This window comes from Falco cherrug, chromosome 16 (assembly GCF_023634085.1).
Source record: "Falco cherrug isolate bFalChe1 chromosome 16, bFalChe1.pri, whole genome shotgun sequence".
Taxonomy (NCBI): domain Eukaryota; kingdom Metazoa; phylum Chordata; class Aves; order Falconiformes; family Falconidae; genus Falco; species Falco cherrug.
The window spans coordinates 7,254,961-7,279,897 of NC_073712.1; the positions used below are offsets into that span (position 1 = coordinate 7,254,961).

Sequence of the window (24,937 nt, forward strand, 5' to 3'; positions counted from 1 at the left end):
ACATGGAAGGAAAGGGGAAAACTTCATCCTTTGTTTCTGCCTAGAAGTTTCTACTCGGCTCTATTATCTAGTGTCAGAATGAAGATTGAGTTAAAGATCTCTTCCTGTTGGCTTTTCTTTCTTTTACTCTTGTCATACTTGGCACATCTTAAGGAGATTGTGTCAAAGCAGCAGCTTGACATGCAGCCTCAAGTGTGGGAAATGCCATTTTGCATTGTGCTTCAGGAATTTGGCTCCGCTGCCCCAAAACTTGGGTCCTGTAAGACCAGCCCCTCGGTGCCAGAAGGCTGGAGCACGGGATGAGGTGGGGGGAAAAGGAACAACACCTGAAACCAGCCTTGAGGCTTTGAAGAAGGAATTGATTTGGGCCTTTCTGCAGTGCAATGCTAAAATTCACCCCAGACTGGGTGGGTTTTCAAAAATCTGAGCAAGAATCTTCTAATAGAAAACTTAACTCTCTTTGAAACTACAGCTGGCCCAGTCTTTGCCTGGGTGTTTCCTTCCCCCAGGCTGTGTGTACATCCCATGGGAAGCATGGTGGGAAGTGCATGGGAAGATTTATCTGTAGCTTTGAAGCAGTTTATCTGTGATGGGGCTGCTCTCCTTCAGTGACACCATGACCAAGGGACCCCCCTGTGGACGAAACCCTGGCAGGTGGCATTTGCACTTCCCTTGCATAGTTGCAACAACAACTGTTGTGTGCTGCTCTTCCCGTCATCTCACTGTAGATGTAGACAAGGCACGCGGTGAAATGGGATCCCACCGATCTAAGTATATCGTTATCTTTTAAAGAGAATTAGGGCTGTAAGCAGGAGGCGTGCAGGAGGGCGCCACGTTCTGTTCCTGAGGCGCCCCACGCAATGGTTGTACTTGTTAGGACTCTTACACTTTATAACAAAGAATAAGCTCGATCAGGTCTGCCCCACCTTACATGTACAAAATATATATTTTTAATTGTGAGATGTTTTAATGTTCCAAGAAATAGATTGAAAATTACTTACGCAAAAGTTGGGTAATTCCCATAGCTGCTTCTCCCATCTGGTTTTTACCTTTTTCAGCAATTTTCTCCTTACACCCTGAATCCAATTATAATTCCTTACTGATCAGGCCAGCCTTTTTTCAGGCTGGGGGTGGGAAGCTGCAGTTTCTCAGAACCGCCTCAGGCTTTCTGCAGAATTGCTGACAGAACTCGGTTATGTCACAACCAGTTTGACTCGGTGTTTCCACAACCACAGATTTCCTTTTTTGCTAGCAACACGGAGCTGCTGGCAAAGCAATCCCTGTAAATAGACTCCCCGGACGGACGGACTGTCGGAGACCCCCACCGCCCCGCTGAGCTGCTCCCTCCACACCCCAGGAATCTCTGGCTGCAGCCTGGGCCAGTGACAGATACGCCCACGGCAGCTGCCAGCGGGGTTGTGCCAACAGCAAAATACCGACTTCCCCGTCTTGCAAAACTGTAAACTTATTTTAGGAAATCATCCTGCTTTGCACACTAAACGGAATGACAATCTTTCTATCTTCAGTACTTTAAGCACTTGATTTAGCAAAAGCTTTTTTTTTGTATCAGACACAAGTTCTTTGCAGTTTGTATTTCTGCTCAGACTACATGAAAGATAACAGCCACGCATGGTCTGGCTATATCTGCTCATCTCCTGCTGTAACGGAGCTACTTCTGCCTTGCAGACAGAGGAAGGCAGCTCTGCAACGCTGCAGGCTGTGAGCACAGGCTACATGCAGACACAGAGGAGTAACTGCTAAGTGCACTCTCCGGTGCTGTCCCAGTGCAACAGAGGGACTGGAAATGTCAAGTCTACGGTGTTGGCTGCTCACCACCTTTGTCCTATACCGAATGCTAAAGCTCCCAAAGCCTTTCTGGGATTTTATTTTCATTTAGTAATAAATGATAATCATTTATAAAGGATAACCTGTGAATTCAGCTGCCTGCTGTTCCCTTTTCTTATTTTGTGCTCTTTTCAAGAAGGTATCTGCTTTTAGGTACAGCTTGGCAATATTCAGATTTGATCAGTTCTTTATCAGCATTCCTATTTATTTTCTCAATGGCTTCCTATGCACATTTAACTTGGTTTTTTTAAAAAAAAAAAAAACAAACAACCACAACAGGAAAGAAAGAAAGAAAGGAAGGAAACGTATGCGGTAATGTTTGGGAATGTGTTTCTAGTAAGTGGTCTGAAAATGAAAGCTGAAGCGATGGCAATTGGCCTTCATCCTATTTGGCCAGCCTGGTCCTGAGCTCTGCAGCCCCTCTGCTCCGGCTCCCAGCTCAGCCCGCCGGCGCCTGGGGTCGGTCCCAGCAAGGCTCTGGGAGCTGTGGGCCACATCCCAGGCTGCTGCCCTGCGCGGGGGTGGCAGGAGCTCGTGGGAGCGGGCAGGGAGCCGAGGCCAGGTTTCCATGGAAAGCCCAAGAGCAGCTCTGGCAGGTCAACCCCTGGTATTGCTGGAAACATCATGCTGTTCCAGTGGGAGCCTGGCAGCGTAGGGGCATGGAGCAGCATGGGTCAGGCTCCTCGCTCTACGTGCTTCCACTTCTGCCGTTGCCATCTGCTTGGCCTGATTTCTGCAGCACGGGGAAGGGATGTTGGAGCAAGATAAAGCAGAGCCCCCCCGGCAGCTCCAGCTGAGCAGGCGCAGAATGGCTATCGCAGGGCTCAGCTGCTGGGGCAGCTCCTCAGCGGGAGGTTTCGGTGCCTGGTCAGTTACTGGGGCAATACAGGGCAAACTGGGACAGCAGATGTGGGTGGCAGAGAGACAGGGGACGGGTGGTCTGAGCCTGGTGGTCTCGGCAGGTAGAGGTGCCTCTTGCTTTCCTAGGCAGCCTGGTTCAAGGGGTTAGCAAGGACACCCTGTTAGCAAGGGGGTGTCACAGAGTTGAATCTACAGCAGTTGGTTCTTCCGATGCACGGGTGAACAGAGGAGACTCGACATTAAAAGAAGTCTTTGCCAAAACCTTCTCAACACCTTGCAGGCCCGTGCTGAGCTCGCTGCTGTGAGCTATTACAAGACAACTCCTCAGCATTTAAAGCATTATCTTTTTTTCCCTGTTAGCAACTTTCTTTTGAATTTTGCAGCTACCACCCCAATTCAGACCTGAGAGGGGCAGTGACCTATAAAAATATGTGGCTCAGATATCACCACCTAATTTGTCAATGTGTTCACAAGTATTTCAAAGGAATGTGTTATCGAAGCTGCTTGATTCCCTCCCTTAAGAAAACACCTCTTGGCCTCATTGCAAATGCTTTTGTTACTTACATCTGCTTGGAACTTAAATTGTATTGGAAAACAAAATGGGGGGAGGGGGGTGGGGGTGATTTTGAGCTTCTTAGTGGAAACGTTACTCTTTCCTGGATAACAAGGGCAGGCTGCTGCTGGCTGCCCTTTCCTCAGGGTGGGGTGACACATCCTGGCAGTATCATCGCCTCAGCCTTTCCTTTGGCTCTTCCCGCATCCCCAGACAGCGATCCCAGAGCAGCCCTGCTTTCCCCCGTGGGCACAGAGCCCAGGCCATGCCCGAGGACACCCCTGAGCCTCGGCAGGCAGCACAGCCTCTCGTTCGAGGAGTTTTGTGTTTAACTAGGAGAGTTACAGTGGCAATGTTGGTATCCCCATTGCCCTGTCTTGTGCGCAGGTGTTGGCAGAAGCAGCTCAATTAGCAGCTTTGAGGTGGGTCTGATTTACAGCCCCCTGGGCTCCTGTGCACCCCGCGGGCTGGAGGGGGGCCCTCGGCTTCTTCTCTTCTTGTAGGAAAACCTCCCTTCACCCAGGTCTCCTCCTAGGGACGGGCAGGTGACGTTTGAAGGCAGTTTGAGGGGGCCTGGCAGGGGGTTGGTGCCCCCATGCTGGGCTCCCTGGGCCCGATGCTGTCAGAGAGGGCAGGAGGCGCCCATGAAGGCGCAGCTCTCGTCCCTGCACGCAGCAGGGCCAGCGCTGGGGCACCCATGGGACCTGCTGTACGCTCCTGGTGTGGGGCGTGCTGCAGGGTTCACCGCTGGAGCGGGCAAGACCCATGTGCTGCCCTTTTTGTGGTTTATTTTGGTTTATTTTATTTGAGGTTTTATATATATCTATATAATTATTATTTATTTTATTTTAAACTGTATTTTCTATTTCATTTTATTTTCCTTTGGGGCTTGATAGCTTTGGAGAGCAGGGTGTCTTTCCTGGAAGGTGCAGAGAAAAGACTTGCACAGGAGCGACTGAGGCCGCGGGTGTGCTCCACAGAGCCTCGCTGCATCCCCCCCCCGCTGCATCCCCCCCCCGCTGCATCCCCCCCCGCTGCATCCCCCCCGCGCTGCATCCCCCCACGATGCATCCCCCCACGATGCATCCCCCCGCTATGCATCCTCCCGCTGCATCCCCCCCCCACGATGCATCCCCCCCCGCTGCATCCCTCCCCCCAAGATGCATCCCCCCCGCGCTGCATCCCCCCCGCTGCATCCCCCCCCGCGCTGCATCCCCCCCCCGCTGCATCCCCCCCCCCGCTGCATCCCCCCCGCTGCATCCCCCCCCGCTGCATCCCCCCCCACGATGCATCCCCCCCGCTATGCATCCCCCACGATGCATCCCCCCCCCACGATGCATCCCCACCGCTGCATCCCCCCCGCTGCACCCCCCCGCTATGCATCCCCCCCCGCTGCATCCCCCCCCGCTGCATCCCCCCCGCTGCATCCCCCCCCGCTGCATCCCCCCCCGCTGCATCCCCCCCGCTATGCATCCCCCCCGCTGCATCCCCCCCCCCGCTGCATCCCCCCCCGCTGCATCCCCCCCCGCTGCATCCTCCCCCCGCTGCACCCCCCCGCTATGCATCCCCCCGCTGCATCCCCCCTGCTGCATCCCCCCCCCGCTGCATCCCCCCTGCTGCATCCCCCCCCGCTGCATCCCCCACGATGCATCCCCCCACGATGCATCCCCCCCACGATGCATCCCCGCCGCTATGCATCCCCCCCGCTGCATCCCCCACGATGCATCCCCCCCCGCTGCATCCCCCCGCTGCAATCCCCCCCGCTGCATCCTCCCCCCGCTGCACCCCCCCGCTATGCATCCCCCCCGCTGCATCCCCCCCCCCCGCTGCATCCCCCCCCGCTGCATCCCCCCCCGCTGCATCCTCCCCCCGCTGCACCCCCCCGCTATGCATCCCCCCGCTGCATCCCCCCTGCTGCATCCCCCCCCGCTGCATCCCCCCTGCTGCATCCCCCCCCGCTGCATCCCCCACGATGCATCCCCCCACGATGCATCCCCCCCACGATGCATCCCCGCCGCTATGCATCCCCCACGATGCATCCCCCACGATGCATCCCCCCCCGCTGCATCCCCCCGCTGCAATCCTCCCCGCTGCATCCTCCCCCCGCTGCACCCCCCCGCTATGCATCCCCCCCGCTGCATCCCCCTCGCTGCATCCCCCCCCGCTGCATCCTCCCCCCGCTGCACCCCCCCGCTATGCATCCCCCCCGCTGCATCCCCCCCGCTGCATCCCCGCCCGCTGCATCCCTCCCCCCAAGATGCATCCCCCCCGCTATGCATCCCCCCCGCTGCATCCCCCCCCCCCACGATGCATCCCCACCGCTGCATCCCCCCCCGCTGCATCCCCCCCCCACGATGCATCCCCCCCGCTATGCATCCCCCCCGCTGCATCCCCCCCCCACGATGCATCCCCCCCGCTGCATCCCCCCCGCTGCATCCCCCCCCCGCTGCACCCCCCCGCTATGCATCCCCCCCCGCTGCATCCCCCCCACGATGCATCCCCCCGCTGCATCCCCCCCGCTGCATCCCCCCACGATGCATCCCCCCCCGATGCATCCCCCCCGATGCATCCCCCCCCCCCGCTGCATCCCCCCCCGCTGCATCCCCCCCCGCTGCATCCTCCCCCCGCTGCACCCCCCCGCTATGCATCCCCCCCGCTGCATCCCCCCTGCTGCATCCCCCCCCGCTGCATCCCCCACGATGCATCCCCCCACGATGCATCCCCCCCACGATGCATCCCCGCCGCTATGCATCCCCCCCGCTGCATCCCCCACGATGCATCCCCCCCCCGCTGCATCCCCCCCGCTGCAATCCCCCCCGCTGCATCCTCCCCCCGCTGCACCCCCCCACGATGCATCCCCCCCCGCTGCATCCCCCCCCGCTGCATCCTCCCCCCGCTGCACCCCCCCGCTATGCATCCCCCCCGCTGCATCCCCCCCGCTGTATTCCCCCCCCCGCTGCATCCCCCACGATGCATCCCCCCACGATGCATCCCCCCCACGATGCATCCCCCCCGCTATGCATCCCCCCCGCTGCAATCCCCCACGATGCATCCCCCCCCCGATGCATCCCCCCCGCTGCATCCCCCCCCGATGCATCCTCCCCCCGCTGCACCCCCCCGCTGCATCCTCCCCCCGCTGCACCCCCCCGCTATGCATCCCCCCCGCTGCATCCCCCCCCGCTGCATCCCCCGCGGAGCCCCCCGCGCTGCAGACGGGCGGTGCGCGGGAGGTTTCCCAGCGACGGGGTGGCGGGAGGGGGAGCCGGGGCGGTGCAGGCCCGGGGGGGCGGCGCTGCTCCCGGCTGTACGTCCCACTGCCGGGGCCGCTCCCCCCGCGCCGGAGGCCGGAGCCCCGGTCGGGGCCGGCCGGGCGGTGCTGGGCTGTCCGCTCCGCTCCCGCTCCCGCTCCCGGTCCCGCTCCGCTCCCCACAGCGATGGGCTCCGGGCGCCGCCGCTCGCCCCTGCCCGCGCTGCTGGTGCTGCTGGTGCTGCTGGTGCTGCCGCCCGCGGCGTGGAGTGAGTCCACGGGGGGGGTGGGGGCCGCGCGGTGAGCCCTGGCACCCCTGCGTGTGCCCGTGTGCGTGTGTGCCCTGTGCGCGTGTACTCCATGTGTTGTGTGTGTGCGCCCTGTGTGCATGTGCCGCATGTCTGTGCTCTGAGTGTGTGTCCCATGTGTGCATGTGCCCCGTGTGTGCGTGCTCTGTGTGTGTGCTCCATGTGTATGTGTGCCCTGTGTGTGTGTGTGCCCCAGGTATACATGTGCCCCATGTGTGTGTGCTTCATGTATATATGTGCCCTGTGTGTGTGCGTGCCCCATATATATGTGCCCCATGTGTGTGCTCTCTGTGTGTGCCCTGTGTCTGTGCCCACCCCATGTGCATGTGTGCACATGCCCCGTTTGTGTGCTCCATGTGCATGCATGTGCTCTGCGTGCATGTGCTCACCTGTGTGTGCTCCATGCGTGCTCCGCTCCGCAGTGTGTGTCAGGGGTGCGTGTGCCGTGCTCTCCCGCGGACTTTGCGTGTGCATCCGTGCTGCGCCCTGCGCAGGGCAGCAGGAGCCCCGCTAAATCCAGGTTTATTTTGCCACAGGTGACTGTGGGCCGTTGCCAACCATAAGCCACGCGGAGCCCCCAGAGGACTCTAAGCATCAGGGAAGCTTCAGCGTCGGCTCCAGAATAACGTACAGTTGCCATAGGGGTTACATTAAACGCCCCTTGCTGTCAGATACGATACAGTGCCTTACAAACTCCCAGTGGTCCAACCTCCCGGAGTTCTGTGGCCGTAAGTATTTCACTTTCTCTGAAATGAGCTGCTCGGCGATGCACGCCGCTGGGAGAGCTGCTTTAGCAATCGCTCCTTCAAGTTTCCTCATCCAGAGGGACACCAGGTGAAGTTGCTTGTCAGAGAACCTCTTACGGCCCCACTTTCCTAACCCGGCTTAGTCTGTTCGAGCCACACACTGGCGTTTGGGTGTTAAGGAAGATGAATCATCAGCTTGGGGAAGCACGGGAAAGAACCACAGTGGCACAGCGCTGGCACAGCGGCTGCTGGCGCGAGCGTTCACTGAGGGGGGGGTTGGTGCTGGGCTTTGCAAACTGCCGTGGTGCGAGCTGCCTGCACTTCCCCACCTCAAACACTTCATCGGTGGAATTGGCAAGGGAGCTAAGCACTGCGCTTGTGACTGATCGAAAAAGAGCAAATTTTAACGTTTAAAACCTTTTGTCTTTAAATAGTCACCTAGGGATGTTTTTCAATTACACAAATTACTGATCACCTTCTTTAAAGTTGGGGTATTCATATTCTTAGGGCAGCTTGCGCGTTATCGCTTGGGTATGTGTTTATACGTAGCTGAATGCAAAATATTGTTATTTTTGCTTTGTAACAGTACGCTTTGGTCATCTTTGTTGTTGCTAGGTAGCTGTCTCAGCCCACCACGTGTGCACTTCGCTAGAATATCGCAAGAAGATGAAATAAAGAATTTTTATGCTGTTAACGTCACCGTGAAATATAATTGTCGCCCAGGCTACGAGAATACCACGGCCCAGCTCCCCACCAGCATGTGTCTCGATGATTTAAGCTGGTCAGAAGTTCCCGAGCTGTGTCGGAGTGAGTGTCTCCTTGCTGTTCCATTTGCTCCAGCATCCTCCCACAGCTGCACCGCAGCACTGTGTTCCAAGTGCTTGTGTTTCAGGATTGCTATTTTTTAATGACCTTTAGCATGAAATATCATCAGATGCCTGGTCTGACGTTGCCATACTGTCATGAAGAGTTTGTCTCTGGCGTTTTTGCCCATCCTTGTAGTGTCCTAAGGATAATCTTACTCTTTTCTAGGGAAATCTTGTGGTATTCCAGAAAATCCAGAATATGGCAAAGTTATTACAAGTGATCACCTGTTCGGTGCAAGGGCAGAGGTGGTCTGTAACCGTGGGTGAGTGTGAAGCTGCCCACTGCGTCCCAGTCACCTGGCCAGAGCCACTGGTGTGTGAGCTGGGATGAAGGGCTCTGCCTGTCGAGTCCTCAGCACCTCTGTGGGGTGACATATTCTGGCTTGGTGACGACAGACTGGTTTGGGGTGTGCCTTTCACCCCTGCAGGTACACGTTGAAGGGAGCGTCACGGATCATCCGTTGTTCCATAAGGGGAAGTGAAGTGGGCTGGAGCCAGCTTCCCACTTGTCAGGGTAAGTTGTGCAGTGCCTGCCTGGCAATACCAGATATTCCAACTCGGAAATACTGCACTGGGTGTTGATTTGACTAAATGAAGTCAGGGCAGTAGCTCTGTTAGGGAGAGAGCTGGTGTGATGAAAGCAGGGATTAGCCAGGAGCATCGCTGGTGCCTTCTGCACGTGAAGGACGGACACCAGTGACCAGCCCTGTGGCCTCGGTGTCCCTTCGGGCTGCCGCGGCACTGTGGGCACAGGACAGCGGGCTGGGAGGCACCTGAAGATATCTGGGTGCTGAGAGGGTGGCCAGTGCTCCCGCTTCAGCCCCTGTGATGGGTGCAACGTGGCCCTTGGGTTTTCCTCCTTTCACAGCGTGGAGAAGAGCATCCCAGAGGTCACCTGCTCAGTTTTTTTTCTTTTTCTCCCACAGCTATTTCTTGTTCTCCACCTCCAGCTATTCGCAATGGGACGCATAACGGCAGCGGTACAGAGGAGTTCACGTACAACTCGGTGGTGATGTACACGTGTGAGCCTGGGCTCCAGCTTGTGGGAAATGAAACTCTTCATTGTACAACAGAAAACCAGGTCGATGGCGTCTGGAGCGGGTCTCCTCCTGAATGCAGGGGTGGGCATTGCTGGATAATCATCTTGTTCTCGAGCAGTTTTTCTTGCTGTGCAGTTAATTAATCCTAATTCCCTGCTCTTAGAAAGGGAAGGGCTCCAGTTTGGCCAGCATTCCCGTAGGCGTTGTTTCCAGGGGAGCAGCATCTGCTTTCAGCAGCGATGGTTGGCAGGTCTGTGCTTTTGCACGATGCCCAGCTCTGCTGGGAGCGCCATGAGCACAGCCACACACAGGTGTACGTTTTCTCTCCAAGAGGAACAGGCAGAATTTTAATTAACAATGTGTGAAGTGTATCAGCAATTGCAAAGCTGGTGGACCAAACCCCAGAAGGGATTTGTATCTGATGTCCAACAACACCCAGGCCAAGCGGGACAGCAGGGTCCCCTCTGTCCTTAGGGGTTGTATTGTCACCAGCAGGTCCCTGTGTGACTCTTCCACAGCTCTCGCTGTTGTAGCCACAGATGCACAAGCCACCTGCTCATGCTACATTTACTCCTCACTGAAGTATTATATATATTCTGTATAAATGGAGAATTATATAAAATATAATTTTGAGTCATTTTCCTTTATTTGTTTCTCTCTATAGTTAGCACTACAGCAGCGACAAACCAAACTAAACCCTCGGAAGAGAAGATAGGAGGGAATCCTTACTGGCTAGGTAAGAATTCAGGAGAGGCATTCAGCCTCAGAGTCCTTGTAATTGCTGTAGTTGCACCCAGATTGGGCACTCCACGTGCTGTTGGTTTTCTGCTCCTGTTGTGCCTTCTTCATTCCTTTTGGTGGGTCCATCTTCCCATTTCTAAGGGACTGCTCAGGTTTGCTCCCTGTCCTAATCCCCTTTTCTCTCTGTTCTCAGCTGACATGATACGGGGTAGGATTTTTGGTGCTGGTGAGGATTTTTGACTCCCTCTGTGCAGCCAAGCAGCTCAGTAGAAACCGCTGACGTTATCTTGGCTGTATTTGGATGTTGCTGAGGGTGGAGCAGCCTGGAGCTACGGACCTCAGCTCTCTCAGTGGAGAGAGGAGGAGTGAGGGACTCCGGTGGACTCCAGCAGCGTGTAATGATGTGTGTAGTAGTTGATGACAGGTTGTTTTATAGCATTTTGTCTTCTCAGCAGCTTTATGGTTATCTGGATTTGAATAATGTTGTTCTGTGGGAATAGACTTAGGAACTTCCTTTTTAGTTATCAGCATTGTTGGCTTCATTTTTTTAACGTGTTTCATTATTTTCTTCTCTAGTGAGTATCCTCATCCCAAGTTGCATTGGTAAGTAGTTTAAAATAGAAAATATACTTTCCTAAGCCTAAGTTGTTGTTTGCTGTTAAATACCTGGAGTTGGTGGGTTTGGTTATTCATTTCGCTACCCCTGGTACTGAGTGCTCTGGTCAGGATTCAGGGATTTCTCTGCTGTTGGGTAACGCAGCAGCGTTGCAAGCAACTGGACAGATTGTCTGTGTCTTACTATGGAAGAATCCAAAGAAGTCATTGTAAGAAGCCAACCAAAAACTGTACACCCTGTCCCTCTTGAATTGATAAAGTTGCTTTAAAAGGGCTTGGCATGCTTTGAAAGATAAGAGATTAGTGAAGCTCGGAACATCCTTGTGGTGAAAAAGTTCAGTACTAAAAATGGTGAACGCGTTTAAAATACAAAAGGGGGCTGTCTATAAAAACAATAAATGAGGATCACACCCTTAACAAGTTCAGCATGGCACCACACTTCGTGGTTTCTGTGCTTTGTGTTCAGAGACACAAGAGGGGGGTGTGCGTTATTCTGGCTGAGGGGGGGCTTCTGGGTGGTGACAGGCAGCCCCGGAGCGGAGAATTTTGCAGCCCGTCTTTTACCAAACTGCAGTATTTCTCTGGAATTACATACCAAATGTGTTGTTTATTTTGGGTTGGGTTTATTTGTAGTTGGGTTGGTTTTTTTTCTTTTTTCTTCTTTGTTTGTTAGTTCTCCTAGTAGCCCTTGGAATTCTAGCTGGGATCATCATGAGGTGCAACGACAATAAAATCCAGTAAGTGAGCCTAAGCTACCCCTTATAAATCATAACTTTCTCTAAGGTGAACTGAGTATTTCCTTTTAAGCTCTGAGGTAATTACCTTCAGTATATATTTGCACAATTGTTACTATCTTTCCATGTTGCTAAGTTGCTTTTTATTCTACGAGTGTTCTCCTTTCTGTCTCTTCAGGTCTTACGATATGGGTTTACAAAAGCACGAGATGAAGGGAAGGGATCCACCAACACATCCAAAAGGACCAGATGATGAGAAGCAGCCCTTGCCGTGGCATTCCTATTTTTGGTAGGTTTGCTTGTTCGTCTGCCCAAAAGCTTGTGCCACTCTTCCCACGGATCTCCCTGGTGTTATTTCTAGCTACAAACCTTGCCATGCCTGACTGCACATCCTCATGCAGTCTTTGACTCTAAAGCACCAAGCCCTCTGCCGATGCGAGGGATGTGCCGCCCGCCCAAGAGGCAGCAGCTGCTTCACGGGAGGGTTTGGTGTTGGTGGCTGCTCTGGGGGCTCAGCAGGACGGATTCCCCCGTCTTTCTCATCTGCAGCCACACAACGAGTTGCCACGTGTGTCCCACCTGCGAGGAGCAGCTGCACGCCGCCCTGGCCCCCCACGCCGAGCCCCCGCACTGCGGCTGTGCCGCCTGCGAGGACTGGCTGAGCGCCCAGCCCGGCACGCCGCGCACCTACTCGGTCCCCAGCATCGGCGGCAGGGACAGCCAGAGCCCAGCGGGCACGAGGTACCACGACCAACCAGGCATTTGCTCCTGGGTCCGTGTGGAGCAGAATGGGGGGAAGGGGTGCTTCTTGCAGGGGAGAAAGCATCTGTGCGCGGATAGAGCAGGATTTGCAGTTTGGATTCCTCTGGTTCCTTTAAGTTCAGTTTTGGCAGTGGAAGGTATGTGCTGTTTAGAAGAAAAGCGGTTCCGTCGGGCAGCAGTCATTCCCGGAGGGCCATGCCTTCAGCTGGGTTCAGGTTGTCTTCTCTCTCTCTCTGCGCTCAGCTCTCCTGCCCAGGCTGCAGAGGTGCTGGGGGGTGACGGCACAGGAGAAGCTGTTTCGGAGTGGAGCAAGGTGGAGCAGCCCTCGAACCGTGAAAGGTCTGTCTGCCACTCAAAAATACACAGATGCCACGGTGGCCTTGAATAAGTCGTTTCAGAGTAGAGTAGAATTGTATTTATTCAAGCAGAAAATAAGGGTGTTCCACCCCTCCTTGCTCATTCCCACCTCTTTCCTGTCTTGACACTCCGCTTAGTATTACAGCATTTAATTACTTTTGGAACACTAATCGCTCTGCTTTTTTCCCCTAACACGAGGGAGCTCTGGGCAATCTTTATGCTTTGTTCTTTCAGTGCTTTTAAAAGGCATTCCGCACGTGTGTGTGTTTCTCCTGTTGCTTTACTTGTGTTGCGCTGCACACCACAGTGCCTGGAGGGTTCCCGTGCCAATGCCGAGCTGCCCGCTTTGCTCCTCCTCTGCTCTGGGAGAGCAACAGGCGTCTGAGGCGTAATTGGCTTTGCAGGTTTCGTGGGGTGAGGCTGGGAACTGGGGGTCTAGCTATAAGGAGGGTACGGATTTATGAAGCAGTGTGTTTCAGGAGAAGCAAAGAAACATCTCATCCATTTTAGCAAAGCGGGGGAGGTTTGTGATAGAGCTGACTCCAGGTTTCCATCCTGCTTGGGACGGCACCTCAGTACTGGGGAAGCTGGCAGTGCTGAGCGTCACGGTGATTTTTGAGTCTCTCTAGAGGGACTCAACATAGGACCTCAGTGATGCTTCTCCACAGCAGCCACCACATCTGCCCCATCTGTGAGAACTGGCTGCGCGCCCACCTTGGCCAGTGTGACAGTGCAACACCTGGGGGGCGGCCGGGGGGGCTCCGCCGGCAGGACGAGAGGTGAGTGCGATGCGGCCGGTGCAGGGAGCTCCTCTCAGCATCGAGCACCGCGGTGCGCACCGAGCATCCTCAAACCTGAGTTAACCGCTTCGCTTGGAATAAAAAAATGACGGAGGCGCGTAAATGTCAGTTCCGCTTGCTTCTAGCTTTGAATCGGAGGAAAAGCACAGTGCCTGCTTGCAAGCAGAGAGGTGAAACTGGTGTGGGGTTTATCCGGATGATGCTGGCGTGGTTTTCTTGGTGTGTCTGAATCAGCTTGTGCTCCTCAGCTGCCCTCACTTGGCTCAGCCTCACGTCTTCTTTGGCCCACAATGGAGCTCTGGTTTTGGTTAAGCAGCAAAGAGCCGGAGTGCTGTAAGAGACCCTTCCGTTCACCTAGCTGCCAAGAGCTTTTTCCCCCCCAGGCATGGCTTTTTTGTTTGGGGTACAGCAGCCATGAGGTGAGCAAAGAGCTGCTCTATGCCTCCCTTATTTTTTGGCAGTTGCCCACAAAGCTTAAGAGTCATCACTGGCAGAGGCAAATTCAAACAAATATTTGGTTAAAATCAACACGGTTTGAGGCGTGCACCTGCCTGCTTTAGCTTTTTTAAGTATGAACTTCTTTTTAGTGATCATTGATTTCGTCTGCTTGTTCCACTTGCTTTTAGCCCTAACCCTGGAGGAGCCATTTTGGTTCTGCACTCATAAGTCGCTAGTTGTTTGGGTTTAAAAAGTTCATAACTTTGAAACTGTTAATGAAACTAGCTCTCATGGGTGGCAGAGCCTGTGTGGCGTGGCTCGGCGAGGAGCACTTTCCGACATGAACCCGCCAGGGCTCACCCTTGGCTCTCTCTTCACAGCCCATGGGGTCCCGTCTGCCCCCCCTGCACCGACCGGCTGCACATCTCCCTTGTCCACAGCGACAGGGCGAGCTGCCCCGTGTGTCCCCTGGCCGGCGAGGGGACCCTGGCTCACCTTGTCTCCCACCGCACCCCCAGCTGCCACGTCTGCCCCGTCTGCGCGGTGCCCACCCACGCACACCTGTGCCAGCCCCAGCACCCAGCACCCAACGGTAGGGACCCCCACGGGGGACACCCACGCTATGGGGCCACCAACTGGCGGCTGCAAAGCTGAGGGGCTGCAGCACGTGGTGACTAACCCTAATTAATTGCTCATTTCCCTGTTGCAGGACAAATGCCGACAGCTGTAGCGTTCTTATCGGCGTGAGGCTGGCGGGAGGGCAGGGGGGTCATTGGCGCTCTCAGGGCTGACGCTTGACATGCAGTAAGGCCACCTGAAGTGTCTGATTTCACAATCAAGAATTTCTTTGTAAAGAAGCAGGAAAACCAAAGCATACTTCAAATCCAGCTCCACGGTGGTTCAATACCTACTCTGTTGTTTGGTTTAGTATAACAAAACTATTTTTGTAGCTTTTAAAGTGAGGGTTTAAAAAAAAGTCAGTAAACGTTTCTTTCCACTGGGAAAACAGTTTCAAAGTAAACACACTCTTTGCACAGTCTTGCAAGATTTACTTGTATTATAAAAGTTACTACTTGTATTTTAAAAAAACGTACTTGTTTACTGAGGTTCCTTTACTAGCATACAGATAAAAGTGCAACAATTGCAGTATTTATAATGAAACGTTTTGTAAATAAAAGGAATACAAAATAAGCAATGATGGCATCCTGGCTTGGGGTTGGCATTGGGTTGGTGGTGGTTTTTTTTCATATTTACTAATGAAACTTTCTCACAGAGCACTTGAAATGGTTTTGCAATGTCATTCTTTGCTGGATGTAATCAAGTACTCAGGTAATTGCTGCTGCTCAGATAATTGCTGCTGTCATGTCCATAGCAATGTGCCTGGCCCTTCCTGGGAACTGTGATAGTGTTTCCTGGGAACCGCAATGACAGAGGCAAGGCACTGGGGCTGGAGCAGAGTCCGTTCCCCCCCACCCCCACCCCGGGCAGTACCGGGGAGGTGTGGGGAAGGTGTGGATCCTCTCCAGATATAACCCTGCCTCAGCTGACCCCGAGTATTCCTGTACCAGGCTGCAGCTCTGGCAAGGAGTTCAAGAGGATTAAGCTGACTGCTCCCTGCTTGGTGTTTATGGGCCTGTACTCCTTGTTTTGTTTTGACGTGGGGGCAAAATCAACAGTGATAATACAGAAGCTGTAAAAATTGCCTTCCTGCTTTATCGGTGTTTGCCAACAGATTGTGTTTATTGGTGTTCTGGCAAAGGACAGGCAGTGCCACAGGTAGGGCAGAAAGGTGCTGTGCAGTTGTCTGATTCTGATACTGTATTTGTTACCGGGCTGGGACACAGCGTGTTTCTGGGGGCTTGTGCTGATGGGTGCAGTCCTGATATTGCTTTGAGGAGAGGCAATGGCCACCCATCCCTCACTGTCCCCTTTTCATCGTCCCTTCGAACAGGGGGTTGGAGGCAACAGGGGCTGTTCCAGGGGTGCCAAGCGGTACCCGCAGCATGCCCTGAACCTCACCTAACTGATGGAGAGGTGCAGGGAAGAGGAGGCACAGGCAGGGCACATCACGGTGTGGCAGCAAGGCAAGAGCTTGGGCTGCCCTCGAGGTGAGGACCAAGGGTAGGGCGGGGGACACCGAGCAAGGGTAGGCATCCCTCGCAGGGGTAAGCACCCCTCGCAGGGGTAAGCATCCCTCGCAGGGGTAAGCATCCCTCGCAGGGGTAAGCACCCCTCGCAGGGGTAAGCATCCCTCGCAGGGGTAAGCATCCCTCGCAGGGGTAAGCATCCCTCGCAGGGGTAAGCATCCCTCGCAGGGGTAAGCACCCCTCGCAGGGGTAAGCATCCCTCGCAGGGGTAAGCATCCCTCGCAGGGGTAAGCATCCCTCGCAGGGGTAAGCACCCCTCGCAGGGGTAAGCACCCCTCGCAGGGGTAAGCATCCCTCGCAGGGGTAAGCACCCCTCGCAGGGGTAAGCATCCCTCGCAGGGTAAGCATCCCTCGCAGGGGTAAGCACCCCTCGCAGGGGTAAGCATCCCTCGCAGGGGTAAGCATCCCTCGCAGGGGTAAGCATCCCTCGCAGGGGTAAGCACCCCTCGCAGGGGTAAGCATCCCTCGCAGGGGTAAGCATCCCTCGCAGGGGTAAGCATCCCTCGCAGGGTAAGCATCCCTCGCAGGGGTAAGCACCCCTCGCAGGGGTAAGCACCCCTCGCAGGGGTAAGCATCCCTCGCAGGGGTAAGCATCCCTCGCAGGGCTGGCTCTCCCGGGACACACACAGGCTGTGCGCTGGGTTGCTGAGCTCAGGGGTTATTAACCCTTTCGTGCCAGGGGCCGGGCCGGAGAGCTTTACCCCCGCGCTGCCGGGGGGAGCGGGGGGAGCCCCCAGCCCAGCACCAGCCGCCTCTTTTGCTCTTTCCCGGTTGTCAAGCGGCGTCGTTCCTTACCCAGTAACGGAGGGAGCGGCCCCGGGAGCCCAGCCCCACCGCGGCAGCGGAGGCATCAAAGAAGCGGGGGCTGGCCCGGCCCCTGCCCGCCCCGGATAGGGCCGTGCTGCGGCTCAGGGCTGCATCTGGCATCCGCGCCGGCGTCCGCACCCGCACCCGCACCGGGACCCGCACCGGGCGCAGCCATGACGCTGCTCTGGCTCTGCGCGGTGCTGCTGGCGCTGCCTGGCGCCTGGGGTGAGCGGGGCTGCGTGGGAAGGGGGCAAGACTGTGTGGGGAAGGGGGCGAAGGTGCGTGGGGAAGGAGCAGGGCTGCCTGGGGGAGGGGGCGAAGGTGCGTGGGGTGAAGCTGCCTGGGGAAGGGGCAGGGCTGCCTGGGGAAGGGGGTGAAGCTGCCTGGGGAAGGGGCTTGGTGGGGATGGGCCTGCCTGGGAAAGGGGGCTGGGTGGCATGGGGCCGGGGCTGCGTGGGGAAGGGCCAAGGCGAGCCCCCCCAGCCATCACCCCTTGCCCTCAGGTGAGTGTGGGCAGCCACCCCGGTTTGCCTTCGCGGAGCCCCCCGTGCCCCTGGAGCCGCCCTACGCCGTCGGGGCCACGCTGAGGTACAGCTGCCGCCCGGGGTACACGATGGCCAGGGGCAAGTCCGCCGTGGTCACCTGTGGCCCCAACTCCCTCTGGTCATGGGACCCTGACTTCTGCATCGGTGAGTTCCCCTGTGGCAAGCTCCGGGGGTGGCAGAGGGGGGTCCTGCTGCACCCAGGACCCCGCTGGCGGTTCGGCACCGTTGAGCAGGGTGCTGCCTGGGGTGTGGTTTTTCGGGGACCTGAGGATGAGCGCTTTCGCTGCATGTCTGCTGGTGGCTGCCCTTCCGCCTGCTGACGTTAGGCTCTGGGAGGTGACCTCTGTCCTGCTTAATTACTTTATAATCTAGTGATATAGCGTAAATGGTATAATTGCAAAGAAACAAAGTACAGTGTGGAAAAGGCTGCGGGAGTCTATTGTCCCCATGTAATGCACCTGTACTGGCCCTAAGGCCATCGGGGGGTCCCCCCTGTCCCCTTGTCCCCTTCTCCTTCACACCATTTCCCACCTCTGCCTGAGCCCGCCTCGCTCTTTATCAGTTTCCTTTCTCAGTAAGCCCATGAACCTTGGCTCCTTTAGTTTGTCCTTAGCTTTAGCTGTGCTGTTTCTTGCTTTTTATTTTATTTTAACTTCCAGTTCCTCAGAAGTTAATGTGGCTTTTCCATCTGTTTTGAAAGTGCTGTTTGCTCATGAGGGAATTTAGGTGCCTGGTAAATGGTCAATTAGTCTGTAATGACACCAAACAGCACTGACACCTGCATTTCACTATGGTGCTATAAAATAAAGCTAATGCTGATCACTTACTGTTTTGCTGATTGACTGGATGCCAAGCAAAAATGAATTCCGGATCAAATATAAGAATAAATGCAGTTTATTATATTACAATATAATAAAGGAAAATAGCATGCAATATGGTAAAAGGAAAGAGTACTAGTTATTGTGCATAATAACATAACAGAGCAATAGGAGCAAAGCACCAATTCGTTACTGCAGAGCTTTATAGAGGCTGTGTCCTGGTTTTGGCTGTGGTGGAGTTAATTTTCCGGTGCTGGGAGTTTCTCGTAACTGGGAAAATTCCTGCGCAGCACGGTCCACCCGTCGGTGAGGCTGCTGGCCTGCTCCCGGAGCTTGCCTGCCTTTATGCTCAGTGAAAACCAAAACACACCAGGGACGTTGGCCAGACACTTGAGCGCAGCGGAGTTACCATCGTGACACAGCTCACACAGTATTAGTGTCTGGGTGGTCCCGCTCACATTTTGCTTGTTCGGGGGGCTCAGGACAAACCCCAGCTGCTCATTCAAGTTGTCCTTGAGCTCCCTGTCTGAGTTAAGCAATTCCTAATTGAAGACAAAGGCTTTTTCATAAGCAGTAATCAATTTACTATATTTTCACCACCTTTGCCCTTCCAGGAAAGTCATGTGGTCCACCGGACATCATGAACGGCAAATTTGACTACACGACCGACCTCTTGTTCGGGGCGATGATAACCTTCACCTGTAACTCAGGGTAAGCGTTGGGCCAGGCTCCTGGTGAGCTGGCAGCGCAGAGACTGGGGAGACAGCACCCATGGGAGACTCGGAGTTTCATAATAGCTGGGGGCTCTTTCCTTGGTGAGCACGGGCACGGCTGGAGGTGTTTGGAGCAGGGAGCCATAGGGGTCTCCCGCTGTTGCTGTCAAAACAGATGATCTTCTAGGCGTGAGAGCATGGTCTTTGCAGATTGCTTTTCGGCTGCTTTGCCAAGGGTTTTGTTCCTTTCCTGTCGGTGCTCGTTAGTAATTCAGCATTTGCTGTTGTGCAATGGGTCTGGCTGGCCATGTCTTAGCGAAGGGGTCTTGGGAAAAGAGTGCTGTGGTGTCCTGGGAGGCTGGGAGCGGGGCCAGAGGGGAGCAGAGGGTTAAGGTACGGTCAGTGTGACACCTAGCTCTGCTCAGAAAATAAGTTGCTGTTTGGGTCTGTGGCCACACAGCACGGGGCTGAACAGAGCCAGGGTGGGGATGGTGGGGATGCCGTCTCCCCCGCGCTCCTGTGAGCCTTGTGCAAGTATTAAGCTTCCTCTAACTGCATCATATCTTGCATTTCTTTAGGTACTGAGAAAATAGTGTTTTATGGGAGGGCTAGCTGACTCTCCCCTAGGGTTCAGCTCCTCCAGAGAATACCATTAGAAACTGTACAACTTTCTGAATTTCCCAAGTTGTCCTTCACTTTTTTCAGAGATTCAACCTTTTCTTTTCTAAGGTACCGATTAGTTGGGGCATCATCTGCGCAATGTGTACTTGACGGCAATGAAGTTTCTTGGAGCAGCATTCCACACTGTGACAGTAAGCAGATCTTAAATGTTTTGTGTACATCTCTTCCTCAAAGCTAATACAGTATATATATGGTAATTTGGGGAACAGCAGGTGGATACTTTTTGCCTGGTACCTAATGCAAATTACATTAGCCTTCAAAGAGACTTTAACATCTTACCCCTCCCCAAACAAGCACTCTTGGTGAGCTGGGAATGAAAATTAAATACTGAGGCAGCTCTCTGGATGTTGGCAGCAGCTCTGCAGGCAGAGATGTGGCTGCTTGTTGGGGTTGCCCAGCCTAGGCACACAGCAAGCTTCCTGCCGGGCTGGCGTGGACCTGGCATCACTCGTGTTTCTTTTCTGTCAGGCAACTGTTGCTGATTTTTTTTATCAAGAGGTGTGCTTGACCGGGACTGGGATACCTTCAGACATGTCTGCACACCCAAAATCTCAATTTTCAAAGGGGAGAGAAATGCTAAGAGATCTGTTGGTGCTATTTGGGCTTTTTTAGCATCCTGTAGGATGGGCCTGACCATCGGCTGCTGCTAGTTTAGATGGTTTGCTGCTACAACAGGTGTGCTGGCCTCATCCTTGTTAGAGTGATGAAGGTAGGAAATGCCATCACCAGTAGGTGAGGGTCCCAAATTGCTTGGTGAGAGCATATTTATTGCCTCAAGAAGGCAACTTCTGTAGTATCTCCTCTTGGATGATAGATGCTATTTTGCCATTTTACCGTTTCTGCATTTAAAAAAATCCTGAAACACATTCAGAATTTAAAGGCACATTCAAGACTTCAGGTTGAGATGATTGCTTTAGGGCTGCTTCCCTGTTTTTAATTTGGGGGTTTATTTTTTTTTTTGGTTTCTAGTAGCTAGTTTCATATTCGATGGAAATGTTCTTGCATTTTCTTGCTGTTGCTTCCTCATGCAGTTATTCCCTGTTTACCACCTCCTGAGATCAAGAATGGGCAGCTCACCGATGGGGACAGAGATTTCACCTTTGGCATGGTTGTAACCTACAGATGTAACCAGGGTTTTTCTCTTATTGGAAATGAGACGATTCACTGTACGACAAATGATAACCTTAATGGAATATGGAGCAGTCCAGCCCCTGAATGCAAAGGTAGCTGCTTTCTTTCTCTCCTTTTTCTTTTGACCTTGTTTCTCATCCCTCTCCCTCTGTACTTGCCCAATGGGCTGCCAGCCGTGAGGAGGTTGATTTGAGTCTAAAAGGATTCCCAAAAAGCCTAACGCAGTGGTCTCCCAAGTCGTGCGGAGAGGCAGGGCTTGGTTTAATGGATTCTTCAGCCCACAGAAAGCCTCCCTCTCCCTACCCATGCCCAGGGCTTCCTGCAAATGAAAAACAAAGCTGTCACGTGTGCAGTTTCTTAATGATGTCTCTGTTCATGGAGCATTTGTACCCCACTGGGGACCTGCCTCTCTCAAAGCGAAAGGACAGCAGTTCTTTGGTAAGCTTCTCGCACGATGCCTCTGGTGTCACTGCAGGGCTTTTCCTTCTTATTCTTATTGTCTTTTCTTCACTTCCAGTGGTCAAATGTAAAAATCCAGAAGTGAAAAATGGGAAAAGGTTATCCGGCTTTGGCACTGAGCACACGTACAAAAATACGGTGGTCTTTGAGTGTAATCCTGGTCATGTATTAAATGGTAGCAATATAGTGACTTGTGAAGCAGACAGCACCTGGAAGCCACCTCTGCCAACATGTGACCCAGGTGAGTACAAATTAATTTCCTTGAGCAATTGCCGTGATGTAGATCTAAGAGCTGTTGAGCGTGCCAGCTTCTGAACCTTGTGCACTTGTAGTCACACCCTTGCAGAGCATGCTGGCGTGCATCCTCAGCATGGCAGCCCAGGCCAGTCACATGTTTATACCTGAAGCTGTTTATTTGTGAGCAGCAAATGGTCCAAAAGTGCACTGAAAGAAGAGGCAACACCTGACAAGCTGGCTTCACCAGCTTCCAGACCTGTCGGGGATGCTTGGCTTCTGAGCTCAGCTGAGTCGAGGTCCTGCATGGTGGGCTGGTCAGTGAAGGAGCGTCTCTGAGGCAGAGATGCTGCTCAATCTCCACCTTTTCTCCAGTTAAGCAAACTGACGTATACTGCTGTTTCCTAAATGGGTTGGATGTAAACTGTGTCCCAGACACTAACATTCAAACAGGTTAAAAAGCTGTGTGCTCCAAAACGTGCAGTTCGCTGTTGTTACTACAGACCCTCTGGGGACCCTTCTGTAACTAACCTTGCTTTTGTCTCCAATTGCTAGTGTGTGGTCCTGCTCCACACTTCTCTTTCGCTGAGTTAACAAGTATTGTGGGTGACAGCTCTCTTGCTGGAACTGAATTGAGATATCGGTGTAAACCGGGTTATGACACGGCAAGTGGAAAGTCATCTGTTGTCACTTGTCTGAGTAATGGAACTTGGTCTGCAGAGCCAGACTTCTGTATACGTGAGTATCTCTGTTCCTCTCCCATCCTGACTGTGCGAGTGATCTGTGCATGCTTGAGATGTTACTCTGAAATCTGGGTCGTGCCCATCTCTGGGTTTGAAGTAATTCCCGTGTTGCTTTCTTTCCCTCTAGGACAGCAATGCACTCCTCTCACATTAGCAAACGGGACTGTGATTGCAGCCAATTTCCTGTTTGAGACCGTTGTGACATTCATATGTGAGCCTGGGTGAGTGGATCACTGCTTGAAAGGCACCAACTTGGGGATCAGAAGATGGGGATCACAGGCAGTAACACCCTCCTGGGTTTCCCAGTGCAAGTCTCCAGTGAAACTCTACATCATGTCTTCAGTGAGATGAGCGTGTGGCAACACGCGTGTGCTTGGTGATGCAGTGAACTGCTTCAGCTCTTATTAGTGCCCTTATTTAGCGGCTTCGGCATGGCCGGATCCCATCTCATAGCGGGGGCAACTTCTGCTTAATACCTTGCCTACACACAGTGGTGGGGAGGCAGGGGAAGAACCCTTTCTGGGATGTCTTCTAGAAAGCCCTAAACTTCTCTTTCTTTAGGTATGAATTAAAGGGGTCGTCTTCTGCCAAATGTGTGGTATCCGGGAACGGAGTTGATTGGGATACAGCACCTCCTCGCTGTGAAAGTAAGAAGGAAAAACCCTGCATGGAGCTGTTAAGATTTGGGACTGTGCTGGTGTAGCTGCCTTGCTGGTGGACTTGGGCTGCTCTTCCTTGTGCTTATTAATTCAATCAAGTGTAAAATTCATTATTTCAATACTAACACGTGTTGGTGAGGCCTTAGGTGCAATATTCTGGTATGATTCAGAAATTAGGCTGACAAAGTGGCAGGAGCAAGGGAAGAGCAGAGATTACAGGGAAAAAAAACAGTCACAGGAGGAAAGTTTTCTTTCTCTAGTTACTAGCAAAAGGTAAAGATAATTGGATGCTAGAACTCTGTCCTCTCAATTTGGTATAATGCTGAAATGAGGTGTTACGAAGTCAGTGTGTAGTGTTTTGTGAAGCTAGAAATGGCTGAAACACTTCTAGCCTGATAAGGCATTTCAGTGGCTCATTTCATGGGGTGAGATCCTGAAGTTGGGGCTAGCAGGCAGTAGCTGAGGTCTAGCACCGAGCAGGAAAGCTCAAAGGATTTTCAGTTGCTGCTAGACCCGTGACATTTGGCTGTACCTCCTTTTCCTCACACACCTCTTCACCTTTCCAGTTAGGAGCACTACTCATCCACTCTTGCCGACATTCCCCAGCATTCTCTGTGAAGAGCCCCCCACAATTGACAACGGGATGCACAATGGCACGAAGGGCACACGCTTTGTCCATGGCTCGGTGGTAGTCTATGAATGCAAGGATGGCTTCACCCTTGCTGGACCAGCTTCTATTCACTGTAAAGCAGATCAGCAATACCCTGGAGTCTGGAGCAAACCTACCCCTGAATGCAGAGGTGACTTACCTCCTGTGCCTAGTCTTGCTGCCTCCTCTCTGTCTCCACTCTTGCCGACATTCCCCAGCATTCTCTGTGAAGAGCCCCCCACAATTGACAACGGGATGCACAATGGCATGAAGGGCACACGCTTTGTTCATGGCTCGGTGGTAGTCTATGAATGCAAGGATGGCTTCACCCTTGCTGGACCAGCTTCTATTCACTGTAAAGCAGATCAGCAATACCCTGGAGTCTGGAGCAAACCTACCCCTGAATGCAGAGGTGACTTACCTCCTGTGCCTAGTCTTGCTACTTCCTCTCTGTCTTCAAAATATCTGTTTTTTCCTTCCTCTGTGACTCCTCAAATCAGATAGTTCTGCTAAGGAGTAAGCCTTCAATGATTCCTGAAACAGCTTCAGTTCAAACCCAGTGCCAAAAGAGCGTGATTAGGTGGTGGTGTGGACTCACAGGCTAGTGGAAACGTATCCTGGTAAAGCCATCTGGGTTTTAACAGATGAACATCTGTGGAGCTGGGCTGTGCAGGGGTCCTGTTCTGTGTGGTGCTTAAATTGTCTTCCTTGTGCCTTGGCTCTGGCTTGAGACACTGCATGTTGTGTAGTTTGATGAATAACCATGCTGAACGGGTGCCGAGTTCCACACTTTTGCTTGCTTCCTTTCCAGGTGGAGCGAACATGATCATTGCTGGTAAGCGATACGTACTCCTGAACCTCTGTGCCATGATCTTGCCTATCTTTATGTTATTGTTTCCTGTATGTTCTGCTTGAAATAGGCTTAAAAGCCTTCTACTAGGGTCTGCTGTCGTATTGCTTTAAGATCATGCTGTGAAAAGGAGGGGGGAAGGTAAAGGGGACAAGGGAGGGAAGAGGTAGTTGAATATGTTTGAAGACTGAAGTTTCTTATTTGATTCTTGTAGGAATCTTCCCCCTCCTCCTGGCAATGCTGATTATGAACCTCTAGATTAGGGAACAGGCACAGTGGCGAGGCACCTGTAGACCTGTTGGACTTGATCACACTGATCTCAGTGCTCTGCTTTTCCATCCTGTGAAATTGGCCTTGAAGCAGCAATCAACAGACCTTGGATGACAAAGCCCAGACCCTGCGCTACTGCCTGGGAAGCACTTGCACTTTGGCTGCAGCCGCAGCAGCTGCACGCTGTGTTGGACACACAACTCATGCGCAGGGATGGGGTGGGATGGGATAGGATGGGATGGGTTAGGATGGAATGCTTTCTGCCACCCAGCTAAGAATGCTGTTCAGAAATCAAGTGCAGTTATCCTCATGTTAAAT

General features: G+C 53.6%; 1 protein-coding gene across 1 annotated transcript in view; it reads left to right on the forward strand.

Moving 5' to 3' along the window:
• LOC102052627 (uncharacterized) overlaps nt 1–24,937 on the forward strand; it is a 77,437-nt gene that overhangs the window by 24,329 nt on the left and 28,171 nt on the right. Inside the window, 25 exon segments of the mRNA XM_055728313.1 lie at nt 6,457–6,775; nt 7,351–7,542; nt 8,176–8,367; nt 8,593–8,689; nt 8,855–8,940; nt 9,353–9,547; nt 10,131–10,202; nt 10,784–10,810; nt 11,496–11,559; nt 11,735–11,845; nt 12,106–12,297; nt 12,562–12,657; nt 13,305–13,454; nt 14,294–14,505; nt 16,727–17,092; nt 17,371–17,556; nt 18,845–18,941; nt 19,673–19,755; nt 20,656–20,847; nt 21,273–21,455; nt 22,004–22,186; nt 22,319–22,412; nt 22,753–22,838; nt 23,417–23,911; nt 24,311–24,399. Coding sequence (XP_055584288.1) covers nt 6,457–6,775; nt 7,351–7,542; nt 8,176–8,367; nt 8,593–8,689; nt 8,855–8,940; nt 9,353–9,547; nt 10,131–10,202; nt 10,784–10,810; nt 11,496–11,559; nt 11,735–11,845; nt 12,106–12,297; nt 12,562–12,657; nt 13,305–13,454; nt 14,294–14,505; nt 16,727–17,092; nt 17,371–17,556; nt 18,845–18,941; nt 19,673–19,755; nt 20,656–20,847; nt 21,273–21,455; nt 22,004–22,186; nt 22,319–22,412; nt 22,753–22,838; nt 23,417–23,911; nt 24,311–24,399 — 4,059 coding nt within the window.